The sequence below is a fragment of the Neofelis nebulosa genome, chromosome 7 (assembly GCF_028018385.1).
Source record: "Neofelis nebulosa isolate mNeoNeb1 chromosome 7, mNeoNeb1.pri, whole genome shotgun sequence".
Taxonomy (NCBI): Eukaryota; Metazoa; Chordata; class Mammalia; order Carnivora; family Felidae; genus Neofelis; species Neofelis nebulosa.
In genome coordinates this window covers 85,944,129-85,965,200 of record NC_080788.1, presented here as the reverse complement: position 1 = coordinate 85,965,200, position 21,072 = coordinate 85,944,129, and the positions used below count along the sequence as shown (strand labels likewise).

The 21,072-nt window shown below is 34.2% G+C and overlaps 1 protein-coding gene across 7 annotated transcripts in view; it reads left to right on the top strand.

Annotated features, from left to right (window-relative positions):
* Positions 1–21,072, top strand: part of RALGAPA1 (Ral GTPase activating protein catalytic subunit alpha 1) — a 280,983-nt gene that overhangs the window by 83,341 nt on the left and 176,570 nt on the right. For all 7 annotated transcript variants that reach the window (XR_009264389.1, XM_058738826.1, XM_058738825.1 and 4 more), the window contains exons 12-16: positions 7,670–7,807; positions 12,862–13,010; positions 15,805–15,934; positions 17,865–18,102; positions 19,130–19,291. Coding sequence is in view for 6 of the 7 variants with exons in the window: in XM_058738826.1 (XP_058594809.1) it covers positions 7,670–7,807; positions 12,862–13,010; positions 15,805–15,934; positions 17,865–18,102; positions 19,130–19,291 (817 nt within the window). In the remaining variant the exon portion in view is untranslated. The remainder of the gene's footprint in view (positions 1–7,669; positions 7,808–12,861; positions 13,011–15,804; positions 15,935–17,864; positions 18,103–19,129; positions 19,292–21,072) is intronic.

The window sequence follows — 21,072 nt, the reverse complement described above, 5'->3', positions numbered from 1 at the left end:
CAAAACTGAGAAAACATTTTGAGACTGGAAATCAAAGAAGGCAACTCCATATGGTTTACAGAGTTTTATTATTGTAACTTACTGACCAGGGGTCAGGCAGACAGTGATTTAGGTGCTGTACAGCTATTCTCCACAGAGTCTGGACCTTAAGCCCACATATTTTATGGGGCAAGAGATGCGCACAAGGGTGTTATTATGTGATCAAAGGGCTCGCATGCACCTCAAAAGATTTGCATGCACCTAATTGACAGGTAACCTTTAAATAGATCTTGTGGTACCACCTGTGCATCATGAAGGAAAAAGACTGTGATATCTCTAACAGATTCATGGGAGGCCAAAGCGGGCTCCCTCCATCCCAGCCTTGGAAGACACTTTTAAAGTATGTATATTAATCTCTAAGGGCCTGGAACATGTAGCCCAAGACAGGTTATTGAATGAATATGAACAAGATGGAGAGCCACAGGTGGAGTCAGTATTGTCAGCACTCCTACAACTGGCAAAAGCAAACATATAATAAAGGAAATAGGTCAGTCACTTGTAAAGCTAGCATGAAGGTTAAAAGAAAAAAGTAGTCAAATCAGCTACATTTAAAATAAATAGGTAAGGGATACGCAAAAAACATGTAAAATATGGTGTCAAATACCTAATACATGATGAAGGGGAGGTAAAAATGTAATGCGTTTAGAATGTGTTTGAACTTAAGTGATCCTCAACTTAAAATATATGACTATATACATGGGGTGTTATACACGAACCTTATGTATGGTAACCACAAGCAAAAAACCTGTGATAGGTGCACAAAAAATAAAGAAATCCAAGCATAATACTGAGGAAAGTCATCAAGACATAGCAAGACACTAAGAAAGGAACAGAGAACTACAAAAACAGCTAGAAAACAATGAACAAAATGGCAGTAAGTACATACCTATCAGTAATTACTTTCATGTACATGGAGTAAATGCTCAATCAAAAGTCGTAAAGTAACTAAATAGATTAAAAAAAAAGAACCATTTGTATGTTGCCTATATGACACATACAGACTGAAAGTGATGGGATGGAAGAGATATCCTATGCAAATGGAAATGATCAATAAAGCTGGAGTAGTAATACTTGTATCAGACACAATAAACTTTAAAACAAAGACTAAAAGAGAGAAGGGCATTACATAATGATGAAGGAAGCAATTCAACAAAAGAATGTATTTGTAAATATACATGCATCCAATATAGGAGCATCTAAATATTTAAATATTAATAGACATAAAGGAGAAATTGATAGTAATACAGTGATAGGGAACATTAACATCCCACTTACATCAATGGATTGATTGTCCAGGCAGAAAATTAAATTTTTTTTAATGTGTATTTATTTTTGAGACTGAGACAGAGTGTGAGCAGGGAAGGGGCAGAGAGAGGGAGACACAGAATCAGAAGCAGGCTCCAGGCCCTGAGCTGTCGGCACAGCACCCCAACAGACAGAAACTTAATAAAGAAACAGTGACTTTGAGTGAGACATTAGACCAGATGGACTTAACAAATATGTACAGAACATTCCATTGAAAAACAACAGAATACACATTTTTTATAAGTGCTCATGGAACATTCTGCAGGATAGATCACGTATTAGACCACAAAACAAGTCTTAGTAAATGTAAGAAGGTTGAGATCATATCAAGCATCTTTTCCAACCACAACATTATGAAACTAGAAATAAATTAGGAAAAACTGGAAAAAGCATAAAGACATGGAGACTAAACAAGCAGTGGGTCAGCAAAGAAATAAAAAAAATAACCTTGGGAGCACCTGTGTGGTCTGGTTGATTGAGCATCCAACTCTTGATTTTGGCTTGGGTCATGATTCCCAGGGTTGTGGGATTGAACCCCACATCAGGCTCTGCACTGAGTGTTGAGCCTGCTTAAGATTCTCCCTCCCTCTGCCCCTTCTCTGCTGGGATGTGTGCTCTCTCTCTCAAAAAAAAAAATAAAAAATTAAAAAAATACTTTGAGATAAATAAAAACGAAGACAACGTTCCTCAATCTTTGGAACACAGCAAAAGCAGTTCTAAGAAGTTTGTATAAACACAAGCCTACCTGAAGAATCAAGAAAAATCTCAAATAAACAATTTAACTTTATACCTAAAAGAACTAGATAGAAAAAGAAGAATAAAACCAAAAGTTGGTAGAAGAAATAAAGATGAAAGGAAAAATAAATGAAACAGAGACTAAAAATACAATAGAAAAGATGATGAAACTGAGAGCTGGTTCTTTGAAAAGATAAAATTGGTAACTTTAACTAGACTTATCAAGAAAAAGAGAGAGGACCTAAATAAATAAAATCAGAAATGAAGAGGAAGAAGCAACAACTGATACAACAGAAATACAAAAGCTATTTATAAGAGACTACTATGAAAAATTATATGACATATTTGAAAAATTATATGCCAACAAATTGCACAACCTACAAGATGAATAAGTTCCTAGAAACATTCAGTATTCCAAAACTGAATCAGGAAGAAATAGAAATTCTAAACAGAACAATTATTAGTAATGAAATTGAATTAGTAATCAAGAAACTCCTAACAAAAGTCCAGGACCAGATGGATTCACAGGCAAATTCCATCAGACATTTAAAGAAAAGTTAATACCTGCTTTTCTCCAACTATTCCCAAAAACTGAAGAGTAATGAAACCTTCCAAATACATTCTGTGAGGCCAGCATTACCCTGATACCAAAACCAGACACAGACCATACAAAAAAAGAAAACTACAAGTCAGTATGTTTGATGAACACAGATATAAAAATCCTTAACAAAATATTAGCAAACTGCATTCAACAGTACATTAAAAGAATCATTCACCATGATCAAGTGGTATTTATTTGGGGGATTCAAGGATGGTTCAACATTTGCAAATCAACATGATATACCACATTAACAAAATGAAGGGTAAAAACCATATGATCATATCAATAGATGCAGAAAAAGCACTTGACAAAATTCAACAACCATTTATAATAAAAACTCTCAGCAAAAAGGAACATACTTTAACATGATAAAAGCCATATATGAAAAACCCACAGCTAACATCATACTTAAAGATGAAAAACTGAGAGCTTTTCCTCTAAAATCAGGAACAACAAGATAAGGATGTCTATTCTTAACCACTTTCATTCAACATGGTATTGGAAGTCCTAGCCACAGTGATCAGACGAGAACAAGAAATAGAAGGCACCCAAATTGTTAAGGAAGAAGTAAAACTTTGGAAATGACATGATACTATACATAGAAAACACTAAAGATTCCATCAAAAAACTGTTAAAACTAATAAATAAGTTGAATCACAGCATACAAAAATAAACTTAAAAATCTATGGCAGAAGAAGCAAAAATATACAATGGAGAAAAGACTACTTCTTCAGTAAGTGTGTGGGAAAACTGAACCACTTTCTTATACCATACACAAAAATAAACTCAAAATGGATTAAAGACTCAAGTGTAAGACCTGAAACCATTAAAACTCCTAAGAGAAAACGTAGGCATTAAGCTCTTTGACATCTGTCTTAGTAATGTTTTTTTGCTTTTGTTTTTGCTTTTGTTTGTTTGTTTTGGGGGGGGTCTGCCTCCTCATGCAAGGGCAACAAAAGCAAAAATAAATGGTTGGTACTACATTAAACTGAAAAGCTTTTGCATAGCAAAGGAAACCATCAGCAAAACAAAACTACGTCCTAGCGAATGGGGGAACATATTTGCAAATGATATATCCAATAAGGGGTTTATATTCAAAATATATAAAGAACTCCTACAACTCAACACCAGAAAACCCAAGCAATCTGGTTAAAAAATGAACAGAGACCCTGAGTAGACATATTTCTAAAGAAGGATATAGGGCCAACAGACACATGAAAAAATGCTCAACATCATTAATCATTAAGGAAATGCAAATCAAAACTACAGTGAGGTATCATCTCACACATGTGAGAATGGTAGTATCAAAAAACAAGAAATAAGTGTTGGTGAGGATGTGGAGCAGAGGGAACTCTCTGCACTGTTGGTGGGAATGCAAATTGATGCACTATGGAAAACAGTATGGAGATTACTTGAAAAATTATAAATAATACCATATGATCCATTAATTCCATTTCTGGGTATATTTAACTGAAAAAATGAAAACACTAATTCAAAAAGTTATATGCATTCCTATGTTCATTGCAGCATCATTTTCAGTAGTCAAGATATGGAAACAACTCCGTGCCCATTGGTAGATGAATAGATAAAGAAAATGTGCTCTCTCTGTTAACACACACACACACAATAGATGTTACTTAGATCTAAAACAGAATGAAATCTTGCCATTTACGACAACACGGATGGACCCAGAGGGTATTATGCTAAGTGAAGTAGGTCAGGGAAAGAGAAATGCCATTTAATTTTACTTAGATGTAGATTCTAAAAAACAAAACAAATGAAGAAATAAAACAGGACCAGACTCATAAATATAGAGAACCAGCCAGTGGTTGCCAGAGGGAGGAAAGGTGGGAGAGATAAGCCAAATAGGTGAAAGAGATTAAGAGCTACAAACATCAAATTATAAAATAGTTACAGGGATATAAAGTACAGCATAGGGGATATAGTTAGTAGAATTATAATAACTTTGTAAGGTGACAGATGGTAACTCCACTTATTGTGGTGATCATTTTATAATGTATATAAATGTCGAACCACCATGTTGTATACCTGAAACTTGTATAAATAATTGTATGTCAATTATACTTAAGTAAAAAAGGTAAAATATATAAAACTGGCATTAGATAAAAATGAATGTTATAATACATATTCCTTAAGGATGCTTACCAAACTACAATTCTCCCTTAACCTGCCTTATTCTAGGAGTTTGGTACTTATCACAAACCCAGAATATTCTGAATTCTTTCTTGGAAATTTTCATACGATTGCTCATTGCAGTGTAAAAAAAAAAAATCCTTAAGTGTAGAATAAGCTGGTCTATGATGAGACTGGAGTTTACTCATAGAGGAAAAAAAGAGGAGGGAAGACAGAGAAGTGAAATTTGAGTACCTGGTATCATTTATTCTTTAAGCATAAATTCTTTTTTTTTTTAATTTTTTTTAATGTTTATTTTTGAGAGAGGGAGACAAGAGTGCAAGTAGGGGAGGGAGGGAGAGAGAGAGAGAGAGAGAGAGAGAGAAGACACAGAATCTGAAGCAGGCTCCAGGCTCTGAGCTGTCAGCGAATATAAATCACTGATTTATATTTCTGATAAATTTAATATATATAATAATGATTTAAAATTTGGTTTTAATTATAAAATGGAGTTGTTACAGATTAGGATAATTATACATGTGTTTTTTTATTCACTTAGTATCTGTGAGATACTTAAAAGACATGTAATACCGTGTGTGTGTGTGTGTGTGCGCAAACTGTCATGCATTTTGTAATATGTTTAACATTCCCTGGCTCATCCTATTAAATCTCAGTAGTATTCTCCATTCTTGTGACAGCAAACTCCTAGAGTGCCCTGTAAAATATTGTAATACCCTCATGGAGAACCAATGTTGGAGATACAAACATGAAAAGACATCTTTTCTACCTTCACATAACTTTTGGTTTAGCCAGAAGACAAACATGAAAAATAAATATTATAAAAGAATATTGCTATGATCCTAGAGTCTGAAATAGGGAATACCTAACTCTACTTAGGCTTAGAGAAGTCTTCATGCAGGAGGTAGTATAATATGAAGTGCATGTAACAAATAGGGAAGGAACCACATGGTGTGAATAGCATCTACAAAGATGTGAGAGAACCTAAATATATCTACTGTACATAACTATATATATATTATATATATACATTCTGTATGTACATACTATATGTGTATGCCAGAATTTATATGCCATTGTAGTGACTTGGATTACATTATAACGGAAAGCCTTTGAAGGATTATGAATAGAAGAATGGCATGGATAGTTATGTATTTCAGAAGATCATGTCAAGCCCAGAATGGAAGGTAGATTGGAGGCGGGGAGACTAGTTAGGAAATATTAGCAATGTCCAGAAGGGACATAAGTACCCAGGACAGTAGAAATTGCAATGGAAATACAAGGGAGAAGACAGATATGAGCTGCTTCGGTGGTAAAATCAATACGCCTTGATGATTAATTGGCTGAGAGAAATGAGGAGTGGGGAGATGTCCCAAGTTTGTTTCTTTTGCAACAGGGTAGTTGCCATTCACATATGACTAGGAATTTTTACAAAAGCAAGTTTGGTGGTGGTGACTATGGTGCCTAGAGGGGTTGGTAAGAATGGGGAGGACATGGTTAATAAACTTTTAAGTATTTTGAGTTGGAGGTGCTTTTAGGTCATTCAGGAAGAAATGTTCAGTAGATATCTGATCATAGGATTATGAGGCTTAAGAGAAGGGGTATAGTATACTGTGGTATATTGTGTTGGCTGTGCAGACAGAGCCTGATTTCCATTACTTCGGTAATGGCAGAGTAGTTTGTATTAGACTAATAAATCCCCTGCATATTGCACTTAAAAGCTCTAGACAGAATATTCAAGAAAACAAGAGACTGTTTGAAGATGTTGAGGAATGACCAAAAGCAGAAAACAGCTAGAAAGAAACTTACAAAAATTAATAAATAAAAGAGAACAAAACTGAGTCTGTTTTTGCGGCTTTTCACCTAAAGGAACTCCTTAGTCTGCAAGGCGTTTGACAGCTAACACTCAGGCAGAAAGATACAGTCTTAGTGGTTTGAAGTACCTAATATTCTCTGTCTTTGGGTAATAAGAATTTTAATACTCTAAAGTAAAACAAATAGAAACTGTTTTCTGTTTATTTATTTAAGTTATTTGGATTCCAAGGGCACCTGGGTGGCTCTGTCAGTTGAGCGTCCGACTTCAGCTCAGGTCATGATTTCATGGTTCATGGATTCGAGCCCCGCGTCAGGCTTGCTGCTGTCAGCACAGAGCCCACTTTGGATCCACTATCCTCTCTCTCTCTTCACCTCCTCCACTCACGCTCTCTGTCTCTTAAAAATAAATAAACATTAAAAAATAAGTTATTTAGGAGCGCCTGGGTGGCTCAGTCGGTTAAGCATCCGACTTCAGCTCAGGTCATGATCTTGGGGTTTCTGAGTTCAAGCCCTGCGTCGGGTTCTGTGCTGACAGCTCAAAGCCTGGAGCTTGCTTCAGATTCTGTGTCTCCCCCTCTTTCTGCCCCTCCCGTGCTCATGCTGTGTCTCTGTCTCAATAATAAATAAACGTTAAAAAATTTTTTAAAAATAAGTTATTTGGATTCTGTCATTTACTTTAGAATGGAATTCATGTTTTACAGAACTGTAATATAATCCTGTTCTTAAGTGTGTGAGTTACAGAAGGGAGATTCATACATTATATCCATAGAAAAATGTCCCTATATCTGAAATGATAAAATTTCTGTCTGACTCTTAGGGATGACTTTTTGTTTTCTTTTTGTTTTTGTCAATGGGAAGAACCTTTTTCACAGTGAACATATATTGCTTTTGTAATCAAATGAAACATTTATTTTGAGAAGATGCTTAGTAGGAGGACCCAATAATTTCCAGTTTACTTCTTCAGCTTATTATCTTGTTGTAGCATTCTTAATGAAATATGAAAAACTTGGTATTTTTCTTCAGGAAAATGGGACTGATGTTGCTGATCATGTTCGAAATTCTACTTGGACAAAAAATGGCACCTACCAAGATGTTCTTCATAATGCCTCCGAAGAAGCCACAGAACAAAACATACGAGCTGGTACCCAGGCAGTCTTGCAGGTGGTTCACTTCTTGGTTGTTTTTTAAAAATACAATAAAATAATCATTAAATATTTCAAATATATGTTTAAGTATTTCAGTGTACAGTATAATTTTTTAATAAAATCAGTACCCATGTTTATCAGTTATCCTTAGGACATATTAATTTTGTTTTTTCCTTAACTTTTGCTTCCTAATTTATATGTATTACAGCTTTAAAGTTTATATAAATTGTGTCATGGTGTGCTGTCATCTGGTACTTTCTTTTTGTATTACACGTGTTTTTGAGATGTGTTGTTGATACATAGCTGTAGTTCATTCATTTTAGCTACTTTCTGGTATTGCAATTTATGGTTATTTCACATTTTACTTAACTCATTTTTCTGTTGATGCTTTTTAAGTTGTTTCCAATTTCTCACTATCAGATAGTGCTGCATGGAGCATTCTTACATATGGTTGTGGGTTGTTGGTTTTTTTGTACTCTCTGGGAGAATTTCTCTAGGTTATATACTCAGAAGTGGAGCTACCAGGTTGGAGAAGTTGTACATTATCAGCCTTACTTTACTGTTACTACCGAATTGTCCTCCAATGTGATTATAATAATTTACGTTTTCTTTGGTAGTGTTTGCGAGTTCTCATTTCCTTGTATCTTCCCCACTATATAGTTAGATTTTAATTTTGCTGCCTCATATATGTGAAATGTTATTTTTTTAAGTTTGTGTTTCCTTGTTTTCATTTAATTTCATCACCGTTGAAATTGAGCATTTTCTTATGAATTGCCTATTTGTATGCTTTTTCCCTTATTCTGTTGGGTTGTCTTTTTCATATTGATTTGTAGGAGTTCATTGTAGTCATTCATTTTTTAAATCAGACTGTTCTTGTCAAGGCCACATGTGACCTCCACATTGTTAAATCAGATGTACATTTTTCTTTTTATTTATTTTAATTTATTTTTTTAATATTTATTTATTTTTGAGAGAGAGAGAGAGTGTGAGCAGGGGAGGAGCACAGAGAGAGGGAGACACAGATCTGAAGCAGGCTCCAGGCCCTGAGCTATCAGCACAGAGCCCGATGTGGGGCTCGAACTCATCAACCGTGAGATCATGACCTGAGCCGAAGTTGGATGCTCAACTGACTGAGCCACCCAGCCGCCCCTAGATGTACATTTTTCAATCCTAATCTTACTGGACTTGTCAGGAGCATTTGACAGAATACCATTCCCTCCCTATTAAAACTTCACTTGGCCTTCAGAGTAGCATCCCTCCTGTATTTCTCCCAACTCAGTGGTCACTTTTCAGAATTTTTTACTGGTTTTAAAAAAAATTTTTTTTTAATGTTTATTTATTTTAGAGAGAGAGAGAGAGAGAGTGCAGAGCATGAGCTGGGTAGGGGCGGAGAGAGCGAGAGAGAGGGAGACACAGAATCCAAAGCAGGCTCCAGGCTCTGAGCTGTAAGCAAAGAGCTGTGTGGCTCAAACTCATGAGCTGTGAGATCATGACCTGAGCTGAAGTCAGACGCTTAACCGACCGAGCCACCCAGGTGCCCCTTTACTGATTTTTTCATATCTCCCTGACTATTCATGTTGAAGTGCCCAAGAATCAGTTCTTGGATCTTTCTATTCTCCTGTTTGATCTCATCCATTCTTCTGGCTTTAAATGCTATTTACTGCAACTTCTACAGTTTTGTTTCTAGTCTGAGACCTCTTGTCTGAACTCTAAGAGCCTTGAACTCAATTATTCAAATGCCAAGGTAGCATCTTCACTTAGCTATCTAATAGACATCTCAAACTTGATGCATCTAAAATTTGGCTTCTCACCTTGCTCAGCAAACATGCTGTTCCTGCAGTTTTCTTTGTTTCGTTTATAGCACGTTTTTCAGTTGTTCAAGCCACCTTGTCTCCTGTGTCTCTTTTATATCCTACGTCTAATTTGATACCAAATCCTGGCCATCTTAAGAATGTATGCAGAATACTCCTATCTATTAGCTGTTCAACACTCACGCTACCTCTTGTGTCCAAGCCTCCATAATTTTTCATCTGAGTTATTGCAGTAAACTCCTAATCAGTATCCTTGCTTTTGCTCTTGCCCACCCATCATGCCAGTATGTTCTCAACACAGTCGCCAGAGGGATGCTGTTAAGTCAGATCATGTCATTTTTTTTTTTTTCAACTTTTTTTTTTTTTAATTTACTTTTGGGACAGAGAGAGACAGAGCATGAACGGGGGAGGGGCAGAGAGAGAGGGAGACACAGAATCGGAAACAGGCTCCAGGCTCCGAGCCATCAGCCCAGAGCCTGACGCGGGGCTCGAACTCACAGACCGCGAGATCGTGACCTGGCTGAAGTCGGACGCTTAACCGACTGCGCCACCCAGGCGCCCCAGATCATGTCATTTTTGTACTCAAACCTGTCCACTGGTTTTGCATTATCACTAAGCATAAAAGCAAAAGTATTTCTAATGGTCTATAAGGCTTTACATCAAGGCTCCTCAGAATGTGGCCCATAGACTATAAGATAATTAAAAAATTGAGAGTAAGAATTTAGTAACTTAAGTCATTTAATATATCTCTTGATTTTGTTGAAGTTTGTGTTTATATTTTTATATGTGTTTTTTCATTTCCTTTTTCCTGTTAGTTCATTTATATTGTATTTTACAATAGGATTGGTCTGCACAGTTTGAGAAGAAAAACATTCTTTTACCACTGTTGAGTGTAAGAAGTTCTCACATGCTCTGGTTCTGTTTCTCAACATCATTACCCAGTTGCTTCCCCACTTCTTCACTCCACTCTATGTCTATAGTCCTTGCTGTTCCTTAAATATGCGAGGTAGGCTTTCACCTCAGGTCCTTTAAACTTGCTTTTTCTTTTGTCTGGACTGCTTTTCTCCCAAATTGCTCATAGTTGTTTTATCTTTCCTTTTACAATTCATTCATATTTATATTCCTTTGTATCCTCTCCCTGCCCCCTTCCAGCTTTCCTTTTACACTTTACTGGGTCCTCCAGGGGTAATGAGGTGATAGCGAGTACTTTGGTCTTATTCTTGGCTTTTGCCAGTACTTCTTAGGTTTAATTGCTGTTATATCATTTGTTATAGTTCTTGATATGTGCTCTTTTTCAGATTAAGGAATTTTACCTTTTTTCTTAGTTTGCTGTTTCTTTTTTTTTAAATAGTAAGTGCTAGATGCTTTTTCTGCATACGTTGTGATGATCATCCTTTTTTCCATTTTAGTCTGTTTATAGGGTATTCTTTGTTAATAGACTTTTCTAATGTCAAGGTATTCTTAAATTTCTGGGGTAAATACTACTTGGTCATAAAATATGTATGATACTTTGATCAATTTGAATTGCCACTATCTTCTCAGTACTTTTGTCTATTTGAGCACAAGTGATATTGGTCTCTTACTTCCTTTTCTTATATAGTTCATGTCTTTTTTTGAGAGCAGGATTATAGTTTTATAAAAATTAATTGGGTAGTTCTCCTTTTTTTTTTTGTCTCTGAAACAGTTTGTTTAAAATAGGAATCATCGGGGCGCCTGGGTGGCTCAGTCGGTTGAGCATCCGACTTTGGCTCAGGTCACGATCTCGCGGTCCGTGAGTTCGAGCCCCGCGTCGAGCTCTGGGCTGATGACTCAGAGCCTGGAGCCTGCTTCCGATTCTGTGTCTCCCTCTCTCTCTGCCCCTCCCCCGTTCATGCTCTGTCTCTCTCTGTCTCAAAAATAAATAAACGTTAAAAAAAAAAAAATTAAAATAGGAATCATCTTCCATGCTAGGCAAAACTTTGCCAGTAAAGGTGTCTAGGCCTGGTGTTCAGGGATGAATCAAGGAGGCTTTGATAACCAGGTCTTTTCATGATTATTGATGTATGCATCTTTTTTATTTCTTCTTGAGTTAGTTTTAGCAATTTATGTTTGTCTACAAAAAAAATACATTTAAAATTTTTTCAGTTTTATTCAAATAAAGTTATCCATTGAAACTATCATGTTAAAATTCTCTACTGGATATATTGTTATGTCCTTATTTTATGTCTAATTTTTATTTGTGCCTACTTGGTCAGTGTTGGTAGACTTACAGAGTCATCTATTCACTATTTTTTTTAATTTATTAAAACATTTATTCATTTATTCATTTTTTTGAGAGACAGAGACAGAGCATGAGCAGGGGAGGAGAGAGGGAGACACAGAATCCGAAGCAGGCTGTAGGCTCTGAGTTAACAGCGCAGAGCCTGATGCGGGGCTCAAAATCATAAGCCGTGAGATCATGACCCGAGCCAGAGTTGGCCGCTTAACTGACTGAGCCACTCAGGTGCCCCATCTTCGCTATTTTAAAGTTAGCTTAATATTCTTTTCTCACAACTATGTTTTATTATGTAGTTCATCCAGGAGATTTAAATCAGAATTATGGGTATAGAAGATCTAAATGTCCAAGGTTCACAATAGATATAATGTTCTGTGCTTCCAAAGTGTCCTCAAGAGCCTTTGTACACACCTGTCAACCATTATAATAACTTTGTCTTCAATAACAAAATACAATAAATGATTTGATTATAACAAACTTTTTATTTCTTTACAATAAATTAAAGATGTATATTAATGGATCCTCATTAGTAGTACTATAGTATATGATCTATTCATGCAGTTTGTTATTACCAAAGCAGATAAACACACTTAGCCTATAAACATGAAAAGAAAGGATAGATGGTATTGTGAAAATTGTTCTTGATTTACGTATCATCTTTTATTCGAAACAGTTTTTCTTTTATTGGTTCATTTTATGACAGCAGTAGAGTTATTATATTAAAGCTCTCAGTTTTTAAAAATGCTGTTTTTCACTTGGTTAATTTTTTTCACTTGGTTTCTTTTTCTTGGGTGCCTAGTAGTGATTTTTTATTTGTCTAGATAAACATAAAAACAATTGTTTAATGAGTTTAAGTTTCAAATGTCAAGCTGGGGTAGAAATAGGGTTAGAATTAACCTATAGTCTAGATCACCCAGTAATCAGCATCTAAATTTATTTTTTTCTCTGAATATGAAATTTGCTATTAATTTTATAATGAATAGCTAATTATTTCTTTTGTCTTAGGTGTTTATTATAAACTCATCAAACATATTTCTTCTTGAACCTGCAAATGAAATTAAAAACCTTCTGGATGAGCACACAGATATGTGTAAACGCATTCTTAACATTTATCGGTTCATGGTTGTGCAAGTATCAATGGACAAAAAAACTTGGTAAAAAATATTTATCCTTTATTTTTTTTTGATTGTGTATATGAATATAATTTTTAGAGGGATAGTGTCTGTGAGTAGAGCTTGTCACAGTATTGTAGAGGCTTCTATTAATGAATGGAGAAATATTTAATGTAATAATTAGGATGACAATAGTCTCCACTTTATCTCAGACATTTTTGGTCAACCTTCTTGGATTATATTTTAAAGTGGACACCCCCACCCTACTCTCCCGAATGAATACATTCATGAATAAATGAAATTATGCATGTGTGAATGAAAGTATACGGAAATGATTAAATGTAAGAATGCTTTATTCCTCAACCTGACATTCAAGGCCATGTACAGTGAGATCCCTGCCTACTTTTCTGTCTCTCTTTTAAGTCTAAACTCCACCCTGCAGAATGGAATCCAGTTCCCAGCTTTACCAAATTGCTCTTCTCCTGCACACATTCTTGAACCTTTTTTAAGAATACCTAATTCTTGCCATGTTTTTCTGTTGTAATAACTGTGCTTAGATTTCACCTTCCTTTTTCCACATATCCTTACTTACATTCTTTCCCCTCACTTCACTTCTTTTCATTCTGTGTTTATACCTGTTACAGTTCTTGTCAAAATTGTCTTAATTCCTAAATTACTTGTATAAATTGTCTGTTTATCTCTGAATTGAGAGGCCCTAAAAAGTATATCTTGGTTGTCTTTGTTTTTATATTTCCTATGTTTGTGAGCATAGAATTTTATATATTACTTGTACTCTATAAATATTTGTTTAATTGAATGGAAAAATAGGCCTTTTGGGGAAAAGAGCAGCTCTTCAGTTTTTGCAAAAATGATACATGTTCATTGTAAAAATCAAATGAAGAAAAGTTGTAAAAAGAAAATTAAAGTTTCCCCAAAGCTCACTCTCTAGAGGTAGTCATTGTTTTGCCCTTTGATGAATATTTGGTTCACCAAACCATATACATAGTCATAATATAGTATTATGCTGTTTGCATGTACCATAATTTTCTTAACCAGTCATCTTTTGATGGATATGTAGTTATTTCATTTTGTTTTTGGGTGGAGACAAGACAGTGATCATCCTTATACATACATCATTTTTCTCCTTTGACTTATTCTTAAAAAGTGGGAGTACTTAGTGAAAGAGCATGCTTAATATATGTTTTGCTGCATGTGGAAAAATGACTTTATTTTGAAAAAATTCTTTATTAGCAACGTTGATATAGTTACATCTGGAAGTAGTTTGTTATTAACTTAATTGGAACACTTTTCTATGCCAGGTATCTTTAAGCACTATACATGCATTTTCTTAATGCTTGTAGCAACTCTGAGGTAGATAATCTGTTTTACATGGTGATTCTTAGGCACACAATTTTGTTCACATAGCTGAGATTTGAATTGCGGTCCTTATGACATCTGAGCCTAGGTTATGATTAATCAGTAACTGTACTATTTTGGACCATTCTTTTGTTAGTCTCCTGCCCCCTTTCCTTTTTTTTTTTTAATGTACTGTATATCAGTGCTGTTGAGCCAGGTTAAAGTGAGAGAACTGCTATATGGAACACGATTTTAGAATTAAAAAAAATTTTGTATAAGTTCCCTAGAAGTGATAGTATTATGAGAGATTACTCACATATTTACATTGAATTTACAAGATTTTATGAATTAAAATCATTATTATATTTCAAAGTAAAAGGTTATAGATGAGTGAGTGTTGATTTGACCACAAATCATGTAAGATTTATTTGGAAAATGTATACTTTATTGCATATGTAGTTGATTTCAAATAGCTTTTCATTTCATACAGCTAAGCTAGAAGCCTAAGATTACAAATGTGGCAACTTTGATTTCTATCTTATGAATGAATGCATATATTTATTTGTTAATAAATTTAGGATATTTTTCACTGAGTGATACTTTTCTATCTTAATCTGCCCTCCCTTCCCCAAAAAATTACGAATCTAGATCTGTGATCTCTTGCTGCCTCTGCCACATTTCTCACATGGACTGTCCCACATATTGCTATGCCTGGAATGGGCTTGCAAACAAACCAAAGAGGAGGCTGTGATAGGGAATTGGACTGTTAGCCTGGCTGTGTACCCAAACTGAAATACCCATTTCACATGTGGTTGAATCAGTTTCCAAATTATCAGGTGCAAATAAGGTAGTTTTATGGTCTTAATAATAAGCATCTAGGAGAAAGAGGCAAGGTAGAGAAAATATTAGGATAGGCTTGACTTGGAGTACACAAGGAGAATAAAGGGTTAAAAAATGGCCAAATTAAAAAGGATGGTCCTTGATTACTTGTCAGGATCACTATGATCTATTGATCCTAAAATGTCTCGTAGTTAGACATTGCTCCTGGTACACTTGTAGATGTGTACTTGTTCTCCATATTATAAAGATGAAGTAGATGAATAGGCATCAAGGTAGAACCAAATTGTATAGCTAGAGTGTTCTTCAGACAGCTCCCTAAAGTCAGTCATTACTTCATTTTCAGGGGTTGGGGGATGGGAGCAGTCTCCACATTCTCACCTCCAATTCATCAGCTTTGCATACATTTTTATTTGATGGGAGGGTTTTATGAATGAAAAATGGTTTTAAAATGGCTGGTATAGTTTATAAAATGGAATTTTTAGTTTTAACATTTAAAGAATTCTAAAAATTTGAAAGATATTTGATATTTGAGTTATGGAAAGATAATACATTTTATAATAAATATTAGTTTTAAAGTTATTCGTTAACCAAAAACAAACATATTCAAGAAGGAAACATTAATTAATTTTTTTACTTTAAGGGAACAGATGCTGCTTGTGTTGCTCAGAGTCACGGAGTCTGTACTGAAGATGCCATCACAAGCTTTTCTACAGTTCCAGGGGAAAAAAAATATGACCTTGGCAGGTCGACTTGCAGGACCACTTTTCCAGGCAATAAAAATAAATAAATAAATAGATAAATAGATGGACAGATATGTATTTTTATAAGATTCATTGAGCCCTGTACTTGTTCCTTGGGATAACTTAAAGATCATTTCACATTAAAGGATCTTTTGTAGAACTAAATTAAAAGTGCTTAGCTGAAAAGGCTATTTGCCGTACATAGACACTCACAACCTAGTATCAGAGTGAAGGAAATACCAAGTCTGTGAAAAAGCATTGAAACAGGCTGATGATACTGAACTTTCTCTCTTGTGTGGCATATTTACATGCTTGCAAAAAGCTGCCAGAGAGCTTCATGAGTAATGGCCTGATTGTTTGCTTTATGAGTTTCCAAATCAATGGCATTGTTAGAAAAGCAAAACTTTGTTTTATGTTGTTTGTAGTAGTGAAAAAGTAGTTGATAATAAAAATTCTTTCTTATCGTGCTGCTTCTATAAGACTTTATTCAAGTCTTTATCTTAAGTATCAGTGGTAGTTTGATTAAATAAGAATTACTGTGTTTTCCAACCTGAGGATAGAGTACTGACTTTAAATGTATCATGGATTCTTTGGAAAATAGCAAAATAATATATTCTTAAGATGACACATTAACTACAAATACATGGATAAAATGGTTCTTAATATCATAGATAAAAGCTATCTCAGATCTAATTCTTGTCCATAAGTATAGTCTTTCAAATTATTACTATTTTTAAATGTGCTCATTTGCCTAAAATTTTATGCTGGTAGTGAATAATCTTTTGAAACCAGTTATATTTATTATCTAAACTCTTCTTAACTTCATTACCCCTCGCCCTTTTTTAGTGTTTGTTTATTTTTGTGAGAGAGTGGGATAGAGCGAGTGGGGGAGGGACAGAAGGAGAGGGAGATAGAGGATATGAAGCAGGTTCTGCACTGACAGCAGAGAGCCTGATGTGGGGCCAGAACTCATGAATCCACGAACCATGAGATCATGACCTGAGCTGAAAGTTGGATGCTTTAACCTACTGAGTCACTCAGGCATCCCCTTCATTAGCCCTTTTTAAAAAGATTTCTCAGTTGTTAGAACTAAACTAATTTTGAGAGCTATAGGAAGGCAATTTTAGCTTGCTATGTGGAATAAGTTTATTGTGGTGTGAATGTTTAAATTTAGAATGGAGAATCACTGGTTATTTTCTCTACTATAAGCTCTGCTCATTTTCAGCTTATATTTAAAGTATAAACATGTGAAATTTTTAGTATAAAATATAGAGTGAAGCTTTCAAAAAATCTTCATGACTTGTTTCAGTAGGAGGTTCTGTCTTTAGTAGAAATCCATATAATCTTAGGAGTAATGACTGATCAGAAATTTCTGCCCTTTAACTAATAATTTTTTTATTCTATGACTGGATTTATTATAGAACACCTTTAATTCTTCTGGTGTCTTCAGAATTAAACTTAATTTAATTCTTCAGTTTACATACAATTTTTCAGGAAATTTCATTAAGTATATCTCTAATAACTTATTTTTTTTGGAATATTCAAGTTATATACTGATTTTCATCTTCAATTTGAGACTGTAGGTTTTGGTTAATTTAGCTCAGTAACCATTAACTAGTCAATAATTTCAACACTTAGTAGTGTGGAGACTCTTTTTAAGCAGCATTTATTTTATTTAACATTAATGCAATACAGCATGAAGGATAGTTACAACTTTAGGGATATTTCTTTTCAGTTTTGATAACTTGCCCACATTGCTTAGAATGTTGGGAGTTGGCCATTGTTGAAAAGAAATTAATAGTAGATACTAATGGTTGCATGGATTACTTTTACAAGTATTATGTACCAAGAAAGCATCATGGGTATTATGTGGTTTAAAATTCTGCTTGTTTTGGGTAATATTTTTATAATTGAATATCTGAACTTGAACATATTTCATGGTTATTATTTGTCTTTATAGACTCTTATCGTTGCCTGGATCAAAGCAAATCTAAATGTGTACATCTCTCGAGAACTATGGGATGACTTACTCTCAGTATTATCATCATTGACCTATTGGGAGGAGTTAGCCACTGAGTGGTCACTGACTATGGAAACACTAACTAAAGTTTTAGCTAGAAATTTATATAGTTTGGATCTCAGTGATTTACCATTGGATAAGCTGAGTGAACAGAAGCAAAAAAAGCACAAAGGGAAAGGTAAGAGTTGTCCACAGAGATGTTCCACGTAAATTTGCTTAAATAATTTGGTCTGGGAAGATGGGTGAAGCCAGGGAGATGGGTGAGGATAAAAAAGTCATGTTTTCTCTGAACTATTCCCTCTTGCATTTACCCAGAAGTTTAAAACTTTTCAACAATAAAACATGTAAGTGCCTTGTAATTTTTCTTGAAGAAACTTAAAATCATTACTAATTTTGATGAGAAATAAAGTGTTCTGTACATGTCTAGCTAAAATTTAAATAATTTAGAATCTTAAATATTTTATTTTTAATAATTAACCAAAATACTCTCCCTTTTTATTATATGGGGTTTTTTTTTTTTTTGTTAGAATTTAGGTGATTTCATATTACTCTATTTAAAAAGAATTATTTGGAAAATTGTTTTGAAAGCATTTTCTTAGTTTTAACCGAAAGCAAACATTCCCTAAATGTAGATTATGTATCTAGTGAGTATTACAAAGGGGGAGGGGGACAGGACATAGTGATTATATTGTTAATATGTGTTTTTATAATCCTTGATGTATTAGTATTTTTCATTCTTAATAATTAGTCGGTAGCTAGAGATTATATCTGAGTCACATTTCATACTTAACAGTAGCCCATGGTAGTTAATTATGTGACCAAACTACTTTTTCCTGGGCTATTTATGTCCCAAGGGACTATTATTGGCAGAGAAGAGATTTATTCGACCACAGGATGGCTTTTGGTTAGCTCATCTCTTAACCTTTTTTGCTTGTCCAAATGTTTCTTTTTTAATGGAGCCAAGTGGATGGCAGAGGATTTAATAATAGTTTATTTTTGATGGTGTATTTGTAGAATTCTGTATCAGTTTTGGAATGTGAAGTAAGATGAAGTTCAAAAAAGCCTTAACAGCACACGAGCATTTAACTTGATACTTTATAATACAATGTGAGTAAACCTGAGATCTGAGACAAGGTAGCCCACATAATTTGAAGAGATTATTGATCAGGTGACCGTATACTTAGATTGAAAATCTACATTTCTAGGAGTTGGACATGAATTTCAGAAAGTTTCAGTTGACAAGTCATTTTCTAGAGGATGGAGTCGTGATCAGCCTGGCCAAGCCCCAATGAGACAGAGAAGTGCAACAACTACTGGGTCCCCAGGAACTGAAAAGGCAAGGAGTATAGTACGGCAAAAAACTGTTGGTATGTACTCTTTAAAATAATGAGACTTGTATAGGGCGATATGTTTATAGTCCTTAGTAACAATGTATGTAAATATGTAGTTTTCTTACCAGTTAACTTTTGTTGTTAAAGAAAAAACTTCTGTAGCAAAACCTTTTTTTCAGTACTACTTAGAGTCTGATGACATGCTGTGTTATCCCTTTATGCTGTTAAGATCTATTTTACATCATCATTTTTATGTAGTTTATTTTACTGTAGGTATCTATAATCTTAAACTGTTATTTTGCAGAATTGAAGAAGTAAAACTGTGCTTCACTTTACAGAACTAATGCATTAACTGGTATACTTTCTTATAAGTGAAGATATTCACAAACATGGAGAATTAGGGTAGCTAATTTTCACTGTAGCCTTTCAGTGCTACAATTATATAATTAGATTGGCTTAAAAAAACTTTCAACTAGGAATTTATGCTCTCTAATTGCAGATACCTGAGACCAAGTTGGAGTCTATTGCTAAGTTCCTTGCTGCTCTTAACAGACATGGAAGAAAGTTTGTAATCTTGGAAATAGCAGCAAAGGAGCAATGATGGGAAGAATTTCCCATGGATGTAGGATCACTCAGTATATTCTGGACCTAGCTACCATCTTACTCCTTTTGCTCTCAGAGACTTATAACTTGGTCTGAATTGTAATAGAAAGAGTGCCGAAATGAAAAATAAGCAGGCTAGCAGGCTTTGTCCTAATCTCTTTCACTCTCCTTCATCACTGAATAGCTAGATAATTTTAAACAATTTACTGAACTTTCTAGGCTTTATTTACTTCATCTGTGTAATGGGAATGATAATACCTTATATGCCTGAAACAAAATAGCTTGAAGTTACCTTAGGCTTTACAATTTATGATTTTTATGGCAGGAGCATTTTTTGTAGAAATGTATCTATATTTGATGGTAATCAGTGAAAAACACTTAATTTTAAAGAAAGTTAAAATAATTAAAAATCATGGTTAATTTTAAATCCTTCAAAAGAATTATATTTTCACAATTGTTTTCTGCCTATAAAATAAGTATAGAATTATATTAATTGTCTGTGTCAAGCAAGAAGGAAAAAAATGATACAAGGAAAAAGGATATTGATGAATTAAAATTGATAGAATATTTAAAGTTTGGTATAGAATCACTTTGAGATTCTTAGGAAGATATTGGTTACATCTGAAATGTCTGTCTTCATTTTATATTAATGTCACATTTAATGAAAATATTTGTGTATTGTTTAGGACAGAATTGTTCTTTTAAGTTTAAAATTTTACTGTTTTACTTAAAGCTTGTATTTTTTTCAAAGTTCCTTATATAATTTTTCTGATTATAGTAGTAATTTATGCTTAGTGTGGAATGTAAAATTTAAAATGTAAAAAAATTTTTAAGAAGCATCAATGAGATAATTATTAACATGTTGGCATATTTCTAATCTTTAAAGAGCATATAATGAGTAAAATACTCCTCTTAAATTCATGCCTGACTATGAATACTTTCTGGTACCTATGTCAGAACAACCTTATCTGGCCTGTTCATTGACAAACCTATCAAATAAAAAGTTAAAGCATTAAGAATTTTGTTAAGAAAGGTGCCTGCGTAAAGTTGGAGAATACTGAAAAGGGCAGCAGATTAATTTAGGATAGTGTTTGGATATATATTTTCTTAAAATTTTTTTTTATGTTCATAGTGAATGTACACAGTTAAAAATTAAATTTCTGAGAGAGTGTATACATTTTAGTAAGTCTCTCATCACTACTCCTATCTAAGGT